Genomic DNA, 21,414 nt, shown 5'->3' with positions numbered 1-21,414 from the left:
AACAAATGAACTGTTGATTGAGATAAAATTAAAAGGTAGCCGAGAAAAACTGACCAGATTGTGTATAAAATATATTACACTAGATTTATTAACAAACACTTTTTAAGAAGAAATAAACATTTCCAGACTAGATAATTTTACAAAGATGATAGTTAAGTTTCTAGGTCCGCCAGTTAGATCTTGCTTTAGTAAGGATTTCTTTCTGTATTTTTGGATAATTTGGATGAGAAGCCAGTACCTATAAGGAAAATCAAATCAAATAAAATCATGTGTTAGAACAGAACTCACAACAGCACAAAAAACAAAGAAGACAAAATGGTTATATAACATGTTAACTTAAAAATTAGTCCTAATTAATCACAAATAGTTTTTGAAACTGAATTCTTACCAAATTACAAATATCAATGGCTTCAGTATAGCGTTTGGCTTTAAGGTAGTTGAAGGCAAGCTTGTATCCTACAAAAATAGATAAATGTATATATATACAAAAGTAGGCATAGAAATACATGAAGAAAATAGTTAAGAGATATATCTAAAGACTTTATAACCTGATGAAGTTTTAGTGAACAAGTTGAATGTTTACTGCAAATGTCTAAATTAGCAAGATATATGCCAACTGAACTCAAGAACATAACATGATGACAGAGGTCTATCAAAGCCCAATCTTCAGTGACTGCTTATGTTGAATAGGAGAGAGCTGATGTCCATGGGAACTCTTATATGCTGATGACCTAATTCTCATATAGTGAACTTAGAGAGGAAATTCAAGGTATAGAAGCTGAAGTTAGAATCAACTGGCTTGAGGGTAGAAGTAGAAAGAGCCTAAGGTTTAAGTAGGAAAGAAGACAGGATCCCAGTATCATTGGGGAAATAATCTTGCTTGATATGAAACAAAGTAGGTATAAATACCATATACTGCAGTCAGAGTATGTTATATACACACAAATATAGTGGAATCTAAAATAACTTGTGTGTGTAAAATATACATTAATTAATGGGCACAGATATGCAAATAAAACTATCCTCTATTATGTAAATCACACTGCATAGGGCTGGAATGTTAGATTGATAAGTTGTAGATTGCCAAAGCCAATCTTCCATTCTGAGTTTACAAATGGAAAATGTAATGTTGGCACATCAAGTAAAAGATTCAAATATATACTGAAAGCAACGGTGAAAGACTGCAAAATCGACCCAAATTTAAGAGAAGACATGTCTGCATGGAAGAAAGTCAGCACCAGAGACTTGAAGGATTTTGAAGCTTTATAAATCTCTCACAGTAGAGGCTCAGAACTCAAACATAACACAACAACCCTGGTACAAAAGAATTTCAGTGTGTGCTATGTGACACAAAAAGGCCTTCTAGATCACAGAAGAATAAATAAATGAGCAATACTCATGTGTCTTCCTTCTCTCACCCTCTACTTATTTTATTTCTCAGTAGCTATGAGGTCACTGTCAGATAAAGATGACAGCCAAACTATTATTACATACATATACATACACACACACACATATATATATATTAACCATATCTTCTTTCTCCATTTCAATAAACAATTGCTTAAATTTTATAGAGATTTATTTTTTATCAATACCATTAAAAATGTATCTATCCACTAATTCTATTTCTATAGTAACTCATAAAAGTATGCAAATTGAAGGACAATTGTATATTAATCATACAGATTGAACACATATATTTGTGTTCAAAGGCATACATATGCAAATGCAGAGAGAATAGTAAACAGTTATACACACATAGTTGAATGTAATCAAGAGCAAACATACTACATACCAATGACTGGGTTGTTTTTTCTGCCATGGATCCAGGCCTTTTCATAGTATTCAGCAGCATCCTTATGAGACTGTTCTTTCTCCATAATGAAACCAGAATATTCATAGGCTTTACAGCAACTCTGAAGAATAAGAATGCATACTCTGTGAATTTTTCTACATGTTCCTTTCAGTAGAATTCTATAAAAGCTCAACTATATTGTCTTTCTCCTTGTTTCTAACAATCCTTCTTTACACACACACTGTTCAACATTCTCTATATGCCTCTCATATCTTACACTTTTCTACTAAAGTATATTTACTCCTTAGTATTATTTTTAGCCTTACTTTCATGAACTATATCCTATCCTCATTAATACAGATAATCCCATATTTCCAATATAGCTAAAATTTCACTTTAAAAAACTAGCTCTGTTACTCAGGATGAGAAAATACTTATATTCTTATCTACTGCTTTTCTACAAAGCTTAACAAAGACCCACCCTGCTCCCAGCCTGGGGATAGTGCTGTAGCTGCACACCCAAGACCAAATCATTCCACTGAGTAACAAAAACTTGTTATCCAGCACACTGCAACCCCTTGCCAACAGATGCACCATCTTCATGTAAGTTATTCTGTTGCTACTACGATGGCCTCACTTTCTCTGAATTAACTAGTTTTATACTAACTCCACTTAAGCCCATCTAGCATACCATACAAGTCTCTCTTCAGGCCACTCAAGCAGTGTCCACACCTTTGCCTGTCCCCACTGTAACCGCTATGCTCATTCCTTCATCTCCAGAACACCAGTGTCAAACCTTATAATTTTTCCCTGCTCTCACGGTTTCCCTGTAAATGTTTAAACTATATGTCAATGTGATTACATAGTTTCATCTTTAGTTACACCATTCATTCACAATAAATCCAAACAATATATTTCCCTTAATAAAATCTCCATATCTCATTGTGTGTGTGTTGTTGTTAAATGAAAAGGAAATAATTCTGTTGGTATTCAAATAGAAATCAAAATTAACCCTTTTGCTATATCTGTTGATGATAGACTACCATTGTTTCATTCAAATTGTAAAAAATAACAAAGAATGTAATAAAATATCTTAATCCTAATTAAGCTAGCATTTGGAACATAAATTATCAAGAAATTTTGAAAGATGGTACTAATTTCAACCACAGGAAGTTTGTATTGTAAACCCAGTGCAGTCTTATGCAGGTTGGTATCAAAAGATAAAATATTTCTACAGAAACTACTGATTGCTTTTAAATGAAGCAAAAATAAGGTATCAGACTTGATTATAGATAATGTAACAAGTTCCTATGAATAAGCTTTTCACTGGCTGAATAATGTTCAGCTACTTTTAGAGATCCTTGCACCTCAAACTAGGCACTTCCATCTCACAATCTTGTCCATTCATTTAGTAATTCTTCCACTCCTGCTTTACCAAGTACAATAGAGACTATGCTTTGTAAGTGAGATCAGAATAATCAAAACATATTCACAATTGTCTCCCATATTTGTTAGGAAAAGTAGTATATCATCACTCATTCACTAAGATCATATTTCCTTCACCACATTTACTATTTACTATTAAATACTCTGTGCATTATAGAAGATAACACTAATGTAATATATGTTTACTCTTCTTAATATCAGTTAATGTTTGCTTCTATATTAACTTAGTTGAATCCCTTGCTAATACATTTTCATCCTTCTAAGACCTGCTAGCACTACCAGGTCAGAGATTTCTGAAAGTTATTCATGAACCTTGACTTTAAAGTCCTTTAGAATAGACTATCCAATTGATGTTTGTAAATGCTCAGCATCTCCCTGAGAATGTTCTTATTCTCGCTCACCACTAGTCTTCAATACAACAAGCAAAGTGGAACTTTTACTGACTTTCTGTTTGACTGGTTGAGAGCTGTGATCACTTGAAAAAATTCAGATGACAACTGCCCTCTTTTGATTGACTCAAGACTGTAGCTCTGTGAAAAAGTTGAACTATGGTAAAAACCCAGTAGAACTCATCTCCTCAAAAGAATAAAACCAATGAAAATAGTTACTTTAATGTCTGCTAATACACAAACACAAATTACTCACACACACACACACATTAATAGAAACATACATTCATAAACCTCTTGTATACACATATATAAATATAAGAGCACACACATACATATGTATATAAATAAGAATGGTCAATGACCAAAGATAATTTACTTTATTATGGGTCAAACATTTCTTCAGTAATTCTTGAGCCATATCATATTTGCCAGACTGAAAAAGGAATATTGTACATTGCAGTAAGAAAAAAAAAAAGGAATAAATGTCACAAAAAAAAACTTGCCATAAATATATAAGATTTCTGATGTACTGCAAATTAACCCCCCCCCCCACACACACACTGTCATATACCTCCTTCTTGTTGCAGCCACTGCTTGTTTTTGTGTCTGTTTTCTCTTAGTGGTTAGGTAGGTTTAAACAATTTATCTCAGTTTTTATTTGGTGTTATCGCTCCGTGTCTTGCTTGTACATCCCAAATTTGTCACGATGTCTATGACTAGATGCATTTCCTATTCCCAACTACTTTACAGAGTGTACTGCAAGCATTTTATTACGCCACCAGCATATGAGAGGTTCTTATAAGCAAGCAGGGTTGAATAGTTTCCTCTAGCCAGTATCAGTTCATATTCAGAGTTACTATCACCCTAGATGCAGTAGACTGCATCACAAACTGCAGTTCTTAATCACACATACACACAAATGGTTATACATTTACATTCCAGAATAGTGAGCCAGTTAGTTCATTAAGCAGAAGTTTATCATTATAAGTTATAAACAAAAGTGTGATACCTGAATATGAATATCTGCTAGAAGAAGCCAGCTTTTTTCCATAATTTCGGCATTCTGTAATTAGAAAACACATAATATACATTGAGGATTGCAGAAAAGAAGAATGGAATAGCTAAGGTATTCACTTTACAACAACACCCTAGGTTTGATTCCACCGAGCGACACCTTGCACAAATAACATTTTCAATAGCCTCAGCTCAAAAACATACCTTGCAAATGAAATTGGGTAGACAAAAACTGTCTAAAAGCCTGTCGGGTAGTTTGTACTTGTAATTTAAATGGTAGAGTCTTGTAGAAAAAGTAATTAATCATTTTTCCCAGTATTTGCTCGTTCCCATTTATTATAGAGCAACTCCAATATTAGTGCCATGACATGCTGATTCAGCTTGCGAATTATATTAAAAGTATAGCTGTGTGGACAGGAAGCTTGCCTTGCAACCATGAGGCCTTGGGTTTAGTTTCAATGTGCAGCACCTCAGGCCAATGTCTCCTACTATAGCCCTAGGCTGACCAAAGTCATGTGAAAGAAGCCTGTAGTATATGTAACGTGAAAGGATCTATCATCGAAGCACTGGCAGGGTGTCGAGATCCTTTCTAGTCACATACAAAAATTCTTGTAGAAAACAAACAGACGAAACTCAGGTTAAAGGTGAACAGACAACTTGGTTTATTGATTCATGGTTGTACGTTGTCTGATGGGGGAATAGACAGCCTCTGAGATACTGCTGGTGTTGGTCGTTGAGGTTGGTTGAAGTTGGTTGAAGCTGGTGTGTGGCTGTCAGAGCCAGGAAAACCGTGACCGATCGCAGTGCTGTCTTGAGCCGAAGAGAGCGATTTGAGGTTCGCGGGCTCGAGAGATGTTTTCCCGCACATGCGCATGGGGAAGACTTCCGGTGGCCACCCGGAAGTAGTCCCATTCTGCGCATGCGCGCCGAACCCTACACAGTAGCATCACTACAGGCTCCCCTCCGAGTGCGAAGTACGGCAACCAGAATATTGTGGTGGTGCTGCAGAAAACAGAAGGCTTGCCGATCCCCCAGAAGACTTGGTACATACTATTATACAATAAGAAACATTTTAAAGAAAGTTAAATGTAAATTGTTTTTGAAAGTTTCTTGGGCCAATGCACTGTTCTGCCCGATTTTGTAACATACGGTGTGCTCGGGGCACCCGTTGACGGCGAGGGTGGTGTTGTAGGAGCCGGTGAAGGTGTTTGTGCAGGTGAAGGCGTTTGTGCAGGTGAAGGCGTTTGTGCAGGTGAAAGTGTTGTTAAAGGTGCATAGGTGGGTGTGTCAAGGTTGTCATCAAAAGATGAAGACGTCTCAAAATGTGCCTTTTTTAAACGGTCCACGGAAACGGTCTCCGAACGACCATTTATCTCAATCGTGAAAACCTTTGGTGTGCGAGAAAGCACACGAAAAGGTCCTTTATAGGGAGAAACAAGTGGGCCCTTCACAGAATCGTCCCGAACAAAAACATGCGACCAGGTGTTCATATCCGGTGGAAGATGGGACGGTGGAGATTGCTTTCTGGGAAGCATGGGCGGAAGGTTTGAAAAATATTCCCGCAGTCTGGTGACATAGGTCGCCGGATCATGGGGCGGGGAAGTGTCTGGCACCAACATCGTACCGGGCAATGCCAGTGTGGTACCATACAGCAGCTCTGCAGCAGAAGACCCCAGGTCTGCCTTGACAGCAGTCCGACAGCCGAGAAGCACAATGGGCAGAAATTCGATCCAGGACTGTGGGTCCGAAGAGGCACGAAGAGCGGCCTTGAGCTGTCTATGGAACCGCTCAACCAATCCATTAGACGCTGGATGGTAGCTTGTGGTGTGGATATGGTGCATACCCAAAATTCGCGACAATTCGCGAAATAGCGAGGCCTCAAACTGTCGTCCACGATCAGTTGTCAATCGGGACGGGACTCCGAAGCGAGAAATCCAGTTTGAAACGAAAGCTCGCGCAACAGTCTCAGCAGAAATGTCTGCTATCGGAATGGCTTCTGGCCAGCGGGAGAAACGATCGACACAAGTTAATAGATAAGAGAACCCGCGACTCACAGGCCATGGTCCAACCAGATCGATGTGGACATGGCGAAAACGGGCCTCCGTGGGGGGAAATTGTCCAAGCGGGGCATGAACGTGCCGTTGAATCTTGGATCGTTGACACTTGGAGCAGGTGCGTGTCCAAGAAGTAATTGTGCGACGCATATTCGGCCAGAAAAACCGAGCAGTGATTAGTTTGAGGGTGGCAGCGATGCCAGGATGTGATAAGGAGTGCAGTGCTTCAAACACTGAGCGTTGATGGGTCTCAGGCACCAGTGGCCTGGGAGATCCAGTTGAAGTGTCACAAAGAATGGTGCCTTCGGCTGACGGAAGCGGAAGGTAGGAAAACTGGCAACAGGAGAACTTGGGAGAAGTTAAATCTAACGACGCCAAAGGTGGCTGCTCCTGCGATATGGCAGCTAAGTCGATAGCAGCAGGAGATGAAAGGGCGAAAACTGGAAGGCGAGAGAGAGCGTCAGCAGGAACGTTCTCTTTTCCAGGTATGTGTCGAATGTTGCTAGTAAATTGAGAGATAAAATCCAGGTGCCGAAAAGCACGGGGTGAGAGTTTGTCCGTTTTTGAAAACAGGGCAAACGTAAGGGGCTTGTGATCCGTATAGATCACAAAATCTCGCCCTTCAAGTTGATGCTGGAAATGACGAACCGATAGATAGATCGCTAGGAGCTCACGATCAAAGGTGCTGTATCGTCGTTCAGCTGGTTGCAGTTGACGGGAAAAGAAGGCTAGAGGTCGAACATGGTCATCCACTGTGTGTTGTAACACAGCGCCAATCGCAGTGTCCGATGCGTCCACAGTCAAAGAGAGAGAAGCACCAGGAACTGGATGTGCAAGCAAAGAAACAGACGCCAGCTCCTTCTTAATGGACTCAAAGGCTGTCACTGCCTCAACAGAGAGGGTGACTTGACTGTCCTTTCTAGGAGAGTCCTTTAACAGCCTGGTGAGAGGTAGCAGCTTATCTGCACAACCGGAATGAAGCGTCGGTAGAAATTGACCATCCCTAGATAATGCCTGAGCTGGCGCAAGGAAGTGGGGGTGCGATGCGTTGAATGGCATCGACTTTTGACGAGAGGGGGCTGATTCCCGTCGAATCAATATGATGCCCTAGAAAATCTAGGGAAGAGCGTCCGAAAACACACTTGTCGGGGTTTATGCGTATGCTATACGCGCGAAGACGCTGGAAGAGTTGAGAAAGGTGCCGGAGATGATTTTCTCGTGTGTCGCTCGCAATGAGTATGTCATCGACATAGGCAAACACAAAATCAAGACCGCGGACAACCCCATCAATGAAACGCTGGAAGGTGCTAGTAGCATTCCGCAAACCGAAACTCATGTACAAAAACTCAAAACACCCAAACGGGGTAGTGATTGCAGTTTTTGGAACGTCGGCTGGGTTGACCGGTATTTGGTGGTAAGCGCGTATCAGATCGACCTTCGAAAAATGGTACAACCATGGAGATTTGCTGTAAAGTCCCGGAGATTTCTAATCGGATAGCGATCGGCTATTGTGACGGCATTGAGGCGTCGATAGTCTCCAACCGGGCGAAAATCAGACTCGCCCTTTCGCGCCAAATGAAGGGGAGATGCCCATGGGCTGGTGGAGGGGCGTATAAGGCCAAGTTGAAGCATGTGCTCAAACTCGGCTCTGTCCGTTTTAAGTCGGTCTGGCGCTAGGCGCCGGGGGCGTGAGAATACAGGTGGCCCATTGGTGGTGATGAAATGGAGGGTCGAGTGGGTAGATTTTCCGGTTTAAAGGCAATGTCCACTAGCTCCGGAAATGAAACCAAAAGAGAGTGAAAAGGGTCTCCAGAGGTGGCAACAAAGAATGTCGGGCTAAGGACCGCAGTGGTGGAACTCCCAGTCGGTGTAGAGAGCGACGTCGTGCTATCAAGAAGCCTCCGACGCCTGACATCCACCAATAGGTTAAACCTATCCAGGAAATCAGCGCCGAGAATAGGATGCGGGATGTCAGCGATGACGAAAACCCATCGAAAGTCTCGACGAAGGTTGAGGTTGAGGCGCAGCGAAATCTGACCGTAAGTGGTTATGGAGACGAGTCAATAGCATGCAAGACAATCGAAGAGCGCTTGGGCTTGTCTGCAGCCAGACGAAGGGGCCAGATGCTGCAACAGGAGCCGGTGTCTACCATGAAGAATTTCTCCGACACCAGATCTTTTACATAGAATGCACGATGTTTGGGAAACGAGATGGAAGAAGGTGACGTGCTCACCTCCTCCGGATTTAGTTTTCCGAGGGCTTGAAAGTGCACGGCTGGGTACACCGATCTGCCTTTTCGGCATATCTCGAATGGTACCAGCACCAGCCGGAACGAGAAACAGAGTCACTCCGACTGCGGGAAATAGAGCTACTGCGACTACGAGATTGGCGTCCGATCGCACGGCACAGATCATCGATCCTCCGCGTAAGCGCGTCGATGTTCTCGGCCAGTTTATCGTTCGTCGGAGGTGTCGGGGGGGGCTCTGTGCATGCGTACAGGCCCCGCGAGGGAGATGGGCGCGAAAACTCCAACACTTTGTCGGCCATCGTGGCGATCTGGTCCACAGACACAGCATCCAGTGCCGTGGCCAACATTGTCTGCACGTGGGCAGGCAGCCTTGAGAAAAATATCTTACGTAAGAGCGGCGCGTCAGCGGCGTTGCCGCTTAGCTCTCTTAGATGGCGCAGAAATTGGATGGAGTTCTGTCCCCTAACTGCTCGTCGGCCATCAGTTCATTAACTGACATTCCTCTGAGCGCGTGTTGCGACGGAGGATCTCCGCCTTTACTGACGCATATGTGGCGTCAGGATGGGGACTCACAATGAGATCCCTGACCGATGTTGCGAGCCGGGAGGGCAAACTTGAAAACAGTAGATGCAACTGCTGTTGTTGGCGAATGGTATGCGCGGCAAAGTGTGATTCCACCTGTGCAAACCACAGCCCCGCATCCCCCGTAAATGAAGGCAAACCTGAAGCCATGCCTTTGTCGGAAGGAGTCTGTGAGAAGGGGGCAGAAGGTATGGTCGAGAAATGGAGAGAGAACACGTGGAACCGAGAAGGCAATTCAAAATTGTGTTTGTGTGTGCACCTCGTGGGTAGCAAAAAAAAAAAAAAAAAAAAAAAAAAGGAATAAGTGTGTACAAGGAAAACAAAATACAGAAAGGAAAAAAAATGAATGTGTGTGTGTTTTCTTTTTTCTTTCTTTTTTTTTTGTACTGTGTGCGATGAATAAGGTTATTTGACCCACCTCGCCGTGCTGAAAAGGAGAAAAATAGGAAAAAAAAAATATGAATTTCCGCGCTCTTCGGCCCCAAAAAAAAACCTGTTCGCTGTGTCTTCTTCTATCCTGTTCTTTTTCTCAACTAGGGGTCACCAATTGTAACGTGAAAGGATCTATCATCGAAGCACTGGCAGGGTGTCGAGATCCTTTCTAGTCACATACAAAAATTCTTGTAGAAAACAAACAGACGAAACTCAGGTTAAAGGTGAACAGACAACTTGTTATTGATTCATGGTTGTACGTTGTCTGATGGGGGAATAGACAGCCTCTGAGATACTGCTGGTGTTGGTCGTTGAGGTTGGTTGAAGTTGGTTGAAGCTGGTGTGTGGCTGTCAGAGCCAGGAAAACCGTGACCGATCGCAGTGCTGTCTTGAGCCGAAGAGAGCGATTTGAGGTTCGCGGGCTCGAGAGATGTTTTCCTGCACATGCGCATGGGGAAGACTTCCGGTGGCCACACGGAAGTAGTCCCATTCTGCGCATGCGCGCCGAACCCTACACAGTAGCATCACTACATATATATATGTTTGAGTGCATTTGTTTCTAACCACTACTTGATGACCAGTGTTGGTTTGTTTACATCCCTGTAACTTGGCTTTTATATTTGTTTCAGTCATTAGACTGTGGCTATGCTGGAATAGCGCCTTGAAGAATTTTAGTCATACAGATCGACTCCAGTATTTTTTTAAAGCCTGGTACTTTTTCTATCAGTTTTTTTAATGCTAAGCTGCTAAGTTACAGGGACATAAACACACCAGTGCTTGTTGTCAAGTGGTGGAGGTGAACAAACAGACAGACACACACACGTATATATGACAGGCTTCTTTTCAGTTTCTGCCTATCAAATCCACATACAATGTTTTAGTTGGCCTGAGGTTATAGAAGACACTTGCCCAAGGTTCCATGCAGTGGGACTGAACCCAGAACCATGTGGTTGGGAAGCAAACTTCTTACTACACATCCATGCCTGCATATATGTCTGAAAAAAATGGAAGGGTCACTGCTGGAATGTTTTCTGTCATAGGTCTGTTCAATCAGGATTGATCTTAAGTGAAACAACAACAGATAAATCCTCTGAACAACTCCAGCATCTTTTAAAAGGTGATGTTTAAAGTAAACTACTCACCTCACAAGTCCAGTTTAATTTCACAATACGTTTTAGTTGATTCCTAGCTTTGGGGACTTGCTTCTGAACCATGTAAGCAGTGGCCATTCCATAGAGAGCACCAACATTATCATTCTGGAAAGAGAAAAGAGAGCCTAATAGAACATAATCATTTTAGTGACACAGTATTTTATTAAATTTTATCCGTATTTCTCATAGATGTTATAGTAATATATCAATAAAGCAGGAATTGCTGTGCGGTTGAGAAGTTCACTTTGCAGTGATGTGGTTTGATCCCACTGTCATTGAGTAAATGATTCCTGTTATAGTCTAAGTCAATGCTTTGTAAGTGAACTGGACAGGTGAAAACTGTGCAGAAGCCCATCATGTGTGTGTGAGTAGGTGGAGGCATAGCTGTATGGTTAAGAAGGTCACTTTGCAACCATTTGACTTTAGATTCAGTCCTACAGAATGGCACCTTGGGCAAGTGTCTTCTACAGCCTGGTCTGAACAAAGCTTTGTGAATGAATTTGGTAGATGGAAACTGTGTGGAAGACCAACATATATTGTTTTATTTACATATATACACTCATTCACACACGTGTGCATGGATGTACATTTACATCTTGTTTTGACATTGATAGTGACACTCATTTACAACTATCAAGCATGCAAACATTTTCGTTTATTTCCAATATTTTGAGAAAGCATGTCTGGTCATGGGAAAATATTATGTTGCTTGGAAATAGGAAAGGATTGGTGAGAGGAAGGGCATCCAACTGTAGAAAATCCATCTCAATAAACATCATCCAACACATGCAAGCATAGAAAAGCGGATGGTAAAACGATGACAATATATAGAGGAAAACAAATAAAGCAGTATTTTCACAATGCAAAGAGAATGAATAATTTATCAATTCCTATGAATTAATGAGTTATTAAGTTCCACTTTGCCTTTGAAGAGGCTCTTCACACTATTTCTTTGATAGTAAACTATAATACTCATACAAATGTTTGTGTGTAGTAGTAGTAGCAGTAGTAGTACATATGTATGCTATTATTTAGTTTTATTTCTAGATTTCTCACTAGTGGAGAAAGAGTTGGTTTGACCCTAGATCTTAGGTCCTTTCATTAGAATTTCAACAATATCAACATGGCAATTGTTTATGTATGTGTGTTACATGCAAGCATTTGGCATCAGTACATGTGCAGACTTGTATATTTTGGTTTATGTATGTCTACTACTACATACAGTTTGCATATTTAGACATGTGCATATGTACTAATATGCTAAACTTTTGGGAAGTTTTACTGGTAGTCTTCTAATTAGCTTTCCCCTTTCTGGTTTTGAGAACCCTGAATTCTCCAAATTGGTGCTGAGGCAGTTGATTACATATTCAATTGTTTCAATAATTATGGGTATAATATGTCTTTTCTCTTCTTTCACCTATTGTCTTTTACTTGTTTCATTCAGTACTAAGTTATGGGGATGTAAATACACCCGCACCAGATGTCAAGTGGTGGCAGTGGACAAACACTCACTCAAACACAACACACACACACGTATATATATATACACACACATACACATGTTCATATATATATATGACGGGCTACTTTTAGTTTCCATCTACCAAATCCACTCATGGCTTTGGTCAGCCTGAGGATATAGTAGAAGATACTTGCCGAAGGTGCCATGCAGTAGGACTGGACCCCGAACCATGTGGTATATAAATGTATATAATTTTCATTAGTCTAATAAGTTTAAGACTATAAAATAGAAAATGGTAGCAGAAAAAGGCAACAAGAAAACATTCTAATTATTTTCTAATTTATGTCAATTCTATGTAGGAACTAATTTCAGTCTACTGTGATGGTAATTGTCCCAAAATATAATTTCTTTATATTCTGGACTGTGAAAGTACTAAATGCATATGGTGTAGCTTCAAACAAACCAGAATAGAAAGAGAAGAGTAAGTGGAAACAATAGAAGCTACACTCACTGAACTACGATTATTATGTGTTACTGGCCTTAAAATGATAAATCAGCCTCATTTCTAATCTCAAATGTTGATACAAAGACAATATAAACAGAGAGTTTTATCTTTTTGACTACTCTTGTATAAAGTTAGATAAACTCAAAATACTATGACTCAAGTAAATATATTTTGTTTTGCTTTACAAATGATAGATAGATAGATAGAGTGTGTATATGTGAGAGAGGAGAAAGAAAGTAAAAGAGCAAAAACAATCAGAATTTCTCATCAAGTTTGGATGAGGTGAAGGTCATATGATCACTTTAGATTACATATATCTAATCTATAAGTAGTTTTTTTCTGTTGTGCATGCTTCATAGTAAATACCAAATGCTTATTACATAATTCTCATCATACAGGCATGGCACCCTGGGCTAGTGTCTTCTACTGGAGCTTTGGACTGACCAAATCTTGTGAGTGGATTTGGTAGACAGAAACTGATAAAAGCCTGTCATCATATATCATTATCATCGCTTAACATCCGCTTTCCATGCTAGCATGGGATAGACGAATTGACAGAGGACTGGTGAAACAGATGGCTGCACCAGGCTCCAATTTGATCTGGCAGAGTTTCTACAGCTGGATGCCCTTCCTAATGCCAACCACTCCAAGAGTGTAGTGAGTGATTTTACGTGCCACCGGCACAAGGGCCAGTCTGGCAGTACTGGCAATGGCCATGCTCAAATGGTGTTTTTACATGCCACCTGCACTGGCAACAATCTCGTTCGAGTGTTTTTCCCGTGCCACTGGGAAAAGTGCCAGTAAGGTGACGCTGGTAACGATCACCCTCATATATATATATACATCAGACACACACACACACACACACGCACACAAAAACATGCGCACACATACGCACATGAATGCACACACTCAAAACCCCATAGATACACGTATATACACCCATATACGCTTACACACACACGTACATGCACACACTCAAATGAACCCACACATATGTCCCATACACACGGCACACAATTATACATACATGTATACACACATATGCACATACAAGCACATATACACTAAGTAAAGCACAGTTATTCGCCACACACCCAAACTCTACGCATACACACACGAACACACACATACATACACACACACACTACAAACAAAACACACATACGATACATATACATACACGCACACACACACATACTTCAAAGTAGCAGTACTGACCTGTGGTAGAGACAAAAGGCACCACTCCTTCCTCGACCTTCACACTACTAGCCCTACAAACACGCTTTGTTTAACAGATAAAACCACACACACATACACACACGTGTCATCATTGCACACATACACACACACAGACCTCCATGCACGCACATATCCACACTTACACACACATTCCTCCTCCTCTACCATTCTCCTTTCTTTGACAGAACTACTCTTCTGTCTTTGAAAACACCTTTCTTCACCCCTTTCCGTCCGGTCTTTCAAAATGTGACCTTGTGTGTACCGTTGGCGATTTTTTTTTCCCTTCTCCTATGTTTCCGACGAAGAGCTCCACTTGAAACGTTAAACCCACCTTCTTTCCTGAGCGTCCAATAACGCTATATTTGTTCCACGTCCTTGCGTTGTTGTTTTTTTGTGCTTTCTTGTTTGGAATAACTATATATACTAGACTACTTGTAATCCATTGGGTCACTGGGAAACTTTGAGTTTCCAAGCAATGGAGTTTTGTTTCATGGGTTTTTTTCCTTTTCCAGGTTATTTTGCATGCTTTCAATGAATGTGACATTGAAATCATGTGTAAAAGGTTCCAGAAAAAGAAAGATTTGGCTGCTTTTTCTTGCACACCCTGCTACCACATAACAGGTATTTCAGGTCCTTTATCACAAATAGCTGATACATGATAGCAGGGTGTGCTAGAAATAGCTACCAAATCTTTGGAGATGAGATATGTTTAATGCACTAAAAAAAAAACCTATGGTTATAAATGGGCTATTTATGAAATATCTACCATATTTTTAAAGTCATTTCAATTTAGAATATATTTTAGCTATGCCACAAAAAATTTTAGTAATGATATTCACTTGAAAATAATTTTAAAAACATTGAAATATTGTCTGTTTAAAGAAAGCTAAAATATAAATACTTACAGTACAAACAACTTATATTTTTGAAATCACATACACTTAAAAATATTTCTAAATTATCAAAATATTGAGTTTAACAAAAGTGAAAATAGAAACATTTACTCTAAATAAACTCGTATTTTTTCATTGTCAAGTCACTGTGTCTAATTGAAAGATAATTCCCTTTCAGGATTAAGATTATATTCTGAATATTTTCCCCATTATGCACTGTTTTGAGTATTTATATCCAAAAACCTCTAATATCTCCAAAATTACTTGTTCAACTTACATGAAACTTGTTTCATTCCATTTGTATTAACGTTTCAGGGTAAACTTAATTCATAGTATTTTCCCATTATGCACAGTTTGGCTGGGTAACATTGCAAGCAGGCAAGATTCAAACTAACTTTTAATGTATTATGTATATATATGAAGATAGATAGGGTTGATCTCTGAGGTTACTCTGGGTTTCATGTCCATAAAGTGTTTAGCTTTACAGTGTTTCTTCAGACCTATAGCATCTCTAGAAAGTGGAGGAGAAGAAGACTTTGTTACTCTATATCAACAACAGGGGATTGTCTCCCTTCGACTGCTACTAGTTGACAGTAATGAAGTCTTTTCCTCCTTCCTTGCTCGAGGGACCATAGGCCTAGGGTCTGAAGAAACACGGTAAAGCTAAGTGCTTTATGGACGTGAAATCCAAGGTAACCCCATAAACCGGCCATATATATCTATATCTATACACTCTACTGCTTTATAACCTAGAGTGTGCTTCATTTTCGTATTTATGATTTTCTGATGATACATATATGTGTGTTCCGCCACCACCTGACAGCTGGTGTTGGTTTGTTTATGTTCCTGTAACTTAATGGTTCGACAAAAAAAACAAAACAAAATAAAACAGTAGAATAAGTACCAGGCTTAAAAAAAAAGTCCTGAGGTTGATTTGTTCAATTAAAAATTCTTCAAGGTGGAAATTATTTTACAAGACTATATCATCATCATCATCGTTTAACGTCTGTTTTCCATGCTAGCATGGATTGGACAGTTTGACCGGGGTCTGGGAAGCCAGGAGGCTGCAGTCTGATTTGACAGTGTTTCTACAGCTGGATGCCCTTCCTAATGCCAACCACTCTGTGAGTGTAGGGGGTGCTTTTTACGTGCCACCAGCACAGGGGCCAGAGGAGGCTGGCAAACGGCCACGATCAGTTGATGCTTTTTACGTATGACTGAAACAAGTGAAAGAAAAAAAACAATACAGAAAATGAATTGAATATTAATAAGAAAACATATATAGTCTTGTAAAATAATTTCCATATATTCATACTAATTAGAGTTAGAGCTGACATGCATACCTTTCTCAAAGTAAATGAAGAGAAAACTGTTTGCAACATACAAAATAATAGGCTCTGTCAAGAACCAAGTGCTATAGGAAATTATGAATTGCATAGACTCATTTACTTATAGAAAAGTGTTATTACCCATGGTTTAGAAATAAAGTTTCTTGCATAGAATTCAGTCTGATAGAATTCCCACATTCAGTAATAAGGCATTTGATGATGATTATCATCTCGTACATCAGATGTACCTTGTGGAATATCATCATCACCATCTACTGCTCCTTACTCACATGGGTCAGATGGAATTTATTGAGGTAGATTTTCTAGTTGCCTTTCCTGTTGCCAGTCCTTACCTGTTTCCATGTAAGGGAATATTTTCCTCTGGCCTGAAATGTTTTTGCCACAGAAGACTGGAAATGAACAACATCACCTGTATGACACTGATGCATGCTTACAACCATCACATGATGTCAAAACAAGAGCACACAAGAGTACAGTGCAGAAATAAGATACTTGATAACCATATCTGGTACTTTGTATGCATTCTAAAAAAAGACACCTGATCAAAACAAATTGTTCAACACTTAAGATGAGGTTAATAGTCTGATAACTCATCAAAACATCAAAATACTTCATTTATGCTTTCATTAAATTAGCAAATTACACAATCTGAGATAATGGATTTCATATGAACCATAGGTTCATAGATAGATCTGACTAAAATTACTCAATAGCTGTATTAAAGAATCAATTTGTTTATCACTGCTTTTTTATCACTAATCTAATTTTAGAATGTTCAAAATGTGATAAATGTTTATTATTGCTACTGTACCACCTTTAAATTTCAGTTTATTTCCAAATCTAAATATTTAAACAGACAACAAGAAGTCTTTCATGGCACAGGTAATCCAGAATAAACTATTTAACAAATATGCTACTCTTTACATTCCTTAGATGTAATGCCTAGCTGATGCCTATTTTGTAAAATTATGTCAGGTAGCTTACCTATATTAAAAAAATTTTGAGCTTGTAGGAAAGTTTTTAAACAATGCTGTATGTGAAATGACAATTTGATTTAAAATGTCAAACATCTTGCTTTTAAAAGATCTATCTTGTAGGAAAATGATTAAGGTTTAAGAATCCAAATATTAATCATGGTTCTCTCTAAACAAAAAATAAATAAAATAAAACTGAGTCAACAAATTCATCATTGTTTTAATAACCACTTTTTCATTCTTGTATGGGTCAGGTGGAACTTATTGGAAACATATTTTCAATGGTCAATGCTCTTCCTGTCACTGACCTTTACCTGTTTCCTAGCAAGGTAATATTTCCCCATAGCTAGTAATATATTTTGCATAACACTGGAAATGAAAGGCATTCATCTAAAACAATCATCTGATTATGACAAGGACACACACACACACACACACACACACGTGTGGGTTAATCAAAGAATGTTGTTGTTTGTTCCTTCTTGAGCCATGTCAGGCTCATAAGGGCTGGTTTCACTGGAGTATAGGTTCCCCATGCCAGTCTGTCACAGGTGAGCTGCTAGATGCAGGAGGAAAGAGTGAGAGAAAGTTGAGGTGAAAGAGTCAGCAGTTCACCATTACCTTCTGCCAGAGCCATGTGGAGCTTAGGTGTTTCACTCATAAACACACACATTGCCTGGTCTGAGATTTGAATCCATGATCCCTTGACCGCAAGTCCGTTGCTCTAACCACTCGACCATGTGCTTCCACAATAAAAAAATACAATATTATAAATCCACTACAGTTGATCTTACCAATTGGTTTTGCACCAGATATTAGATAACAACATGGCTATCTGATACATGTGCTCTTCAGGGATGGCACACATAGAAAACAAAAATATAGTGAATGCTCTGTTACTGGAGGCGAAGATTTGTCACAATTGGTTTACAAGTGCAGCAAAAGAAAAAGAAGAAAATTAAGGACAAACAATGGGCTTTTTTCAGTTCTGCTCATCAAATCCACTCACAAGGCTTTTGTCAGCCCATGGCTATAGTAGAAGACACTTGCCCAAGTTTCCACATAGTGGTTAGAAAGCAAACTTCTTAATCACACAGCTATGCCTGCACCAACATTAGGTGTTGGGTTTTATTATAAATATGTCCTTCCTTTTGGCCACTTAAGAATAGTCAATATATTTCAAAGATTTAAAGAATGCATGAAATTATCTCATCTGATAATATAACAATAAATAACCTAACAATGTAAATACATAACTTACATAGGTAGAGACAATTTCCATGAAATTCATCAAAGCTTTCTCGACATTTGCTTTATTTTTGGTACTCACAAGCACCATGTTCTTCATTATCTGTAATTGTGTGTTATCTTCCTGTGGCTTCACCTCCTACTCAATAGATAAAAGGGGTACTTAGAATTTCTGGAAAATGTAACATTTACATCTGTTTACAGTTCGTTTTATTTCACATCTCTATCTTTTTTATTCTAATGCTCAGCTGAATCTTCTGTTTGTTAAAAATTTTCACACTACATCAAATCTTTGATGTTATAAGATTAAAAGATGTATTTTTAATAAAATTTGTTAAAGATAAATACCATTTCCTGGAATAATCAATAAGATTTTTAATAGTTAGTAGAAAAATTTGTAAATATTTTATGCAGAAAGTTATGAAAAATAGAAAAGGAAAATGTGTAAGAAATACTTTCACTAAAAAATTAAGCAACAAAGTAATTTTATAAATTTAATCTTAACAAAATCTATGGCTCTGTTGAATATATTTAAGAGAATTCATAAAAGGGATCTAACAAAAATTTAAATATAACGTTTTTCATTGGAAATAATTACTAATTATTCTACATTTTCAATTAGATTGAGAAATTTTAGACCCCAACCCCAGCCAATTTTTCTGAGCTTGTTAGCAGTCCTAGTTAACACAGATTTTTGCATAATGTTGATCATTGTGATATTTTCACTGAACACCCGACTTTCTGCACCTTCAGTAATCTCTCCCCATCTCTGAGCCAAATCTTAGAACTGCCATACTTCATGTTTAACATCTCATCTATCTGCTACCATTCTCAATCCCATTCCCATCTATCTATATCTATAAAACTCAAAATGTCTGTGTGTATGCTTTTTATGTGTTTTCACATTTTTCATCCAATTTTGATGAAATTTTTTTTATTAAATGGCAAATTTACCCAGGCAGGTCACTGCTGCATTACCGATGCCTAGAGATACTGCTTCTCAGAGAAAAATCGATAGCAAAAAAGGCAAAAGTTGCACACGAGAAAAGTTTTCACAGGAACATTCGATTTTTGTAATTTTAGTGTCAAAAGGACTGTCATGTGACATTTCAGACAAATATTTAAGTTATAAGTGAGAGTTAGGGAGTAGCTAAAGACAGTTGTGTCAAGCATATTTTTAATTACCATAAAGTAACTGTTGCAATTATAATTATTATGATGGTGCTGGTGGGAGGGATGATAGTTATGATGCCAGTGAGGATAAAAAACATAATACATCTTACCTTCAGCAGCTTTTCAGCAGTCCTGAGAGCCACCCGCTCATTGTTTGTTCTCTGCTGATCATAACTAACAAAAGAAAAAAGGGAATGTAATGTTTCTCTAATTTTCTTAAGATATAAATTGAACAAAATATATTTATGATACTATCCAGTCACCATATACAAAGAACAGTTTATAGTACTCAGCATAGAAATCTTTATTAAGAAATTCAAATCTGTTGTTTATTAAAGCACAGGAATCTGCCTCTTTCTCCAAGTTATGGAAGTAGTATGTTCTTGAAAAACTTACTGTAACATGAAATCCTGTAATGCAAAATTTACTTTTCAATTGATTTTTATGTAAAGTGATGTATTTGCAGTAGATATTTTTGGATAATGCTAAAAAACAATACAGCCATTGTTATGTCCCCAAATGATATCTATACATTCACCCTTTCTAATCCTCACTATCATTTCTCTTCTGTTCACTTTCCTGTAATTTGAGGGTATGCTCTGATACATCTTCACCACTATCTCTCTTTTTCAACAGGAATAACCATGTACCTATTTCTTTACTACCCACAAGGCTAAACAAAGAGAGGACAAACAAGGACAGACAAACGGATTAAGTCGATTATATCGACCCCAGTGCGTAACTGGTACTTATTTAATTGACCCCGAAAGGATGAAAGGCAAAGTTGACCTCGGCAGAATTTGAACTCGGAACGTAGCAGCAGATGAAATACCTATTTCTTTACTACCCACAAGGAGCTAAACACAGAGAGGACAAACAAGGACAAACGGATTAAGTCGATTATATTGACCCCAGTGCATAACTGGTACTTATTTAATCGACCCCGAAAGGATGAAAGGCAAAGTCGATCTTGGTGAAATTTGAGCTCAGAACGTAACGGCAGACGAATTACCGCTAGCATTTCGCCCGGCATGCTAACGATTCCGCCAGCTCGCTGCCTTAAAAGTAACAATGTACCACCCCTACAGAAAGACACCTATACCTGTCTATCTCATTTTATCTTCTTATCTCCTGGCACAAAGCCACCTCTCTCAGTACTACACCCACTCAGTTGATGGCTTTTATTCACAAGTTACTTGATAAGCACACTAGTACCACATAGAAAACAGCCAGTACATTCTGTAAAGTGGTTGGCATTAGGAAGGGCATCAAACCATAGAAACCATGCCAAAGTAGAAAATGGAGTTTGATGCAGTCCTTTGGTTCATCAGCTCCTGTTGAACCATCCAGCAAATACCAGCATGGAAAACTGATGTTAAATTTTGATGATGTATATCACTTTATGCAACTCAGTGTAGGAACTGTGTTTATTGTAAATTCCTCTTGCAATT

General features: G+C 38.8%; 1 protein-coding gene across 1 annotated transcript in view; it reads right to left on the bottom strand.

Annotated features, from left to right (window-relative positions):
* Positions 1-63: 63 nt before the first annotated feature.
* Positions 64-21,414, bottom strand: part of LOC115209300 (tetratricopeptide repeat protein 21B) — a 69,385-nt gene continuing 48,034 nt past the window's right edge. The window contains exons 31-38 of the mRNA XM_029777637.2: positions 20,074-20,137; positions 18,804-18,929; positions 11,109-11,222; positions 4,646-4,699; positions 4,013-4,069; positions 1,799-1,919; positions 389-456; positions 64-238 (exon numbers count right to left, since the gene is read on the bottom strand). Of these exons, the coding sequence (XP_029633497.1) occupies positions 161-238; positions 389-456; positions 1,799-1,919; positions 4,013-4,069; positions 4,646-4,699; positions 11,109-11,222; positions 18,804-18,929; positions 20,074-20,137 (682 nt within the window). The 3' untranslated portion in view covers positions 64-160. The remainder of the gene's footprint in view (positions 239-388; positions 457-1,798; positions 1,920-4,012; positions 4,070-4,645; positions 4,700-11,108; positions 11,223-18,803; positions 18,930-20,073; positions 20,138-21,414) is intronic.

The sequence above is a fragment of the Octopus sinensis genome, linkage group LG3 (genome assembly GCF_006345805.1).
Source record: "Octopus sinensis linkage group LG3, ASM634580v1, whole genome shotgun sequence".
Taxonomy (NCBI): Eukaryota; Metazoa; Mollusca; class Cephalopoda; order Octopoda; family Octopodidae; genus Octopus; species Octopus sinensis.
The sequence above is the reverse complement of the archived record's forward strand: the minus strand, read 5'-3'. Positions and strand labels throughout refer to the sequence as shown.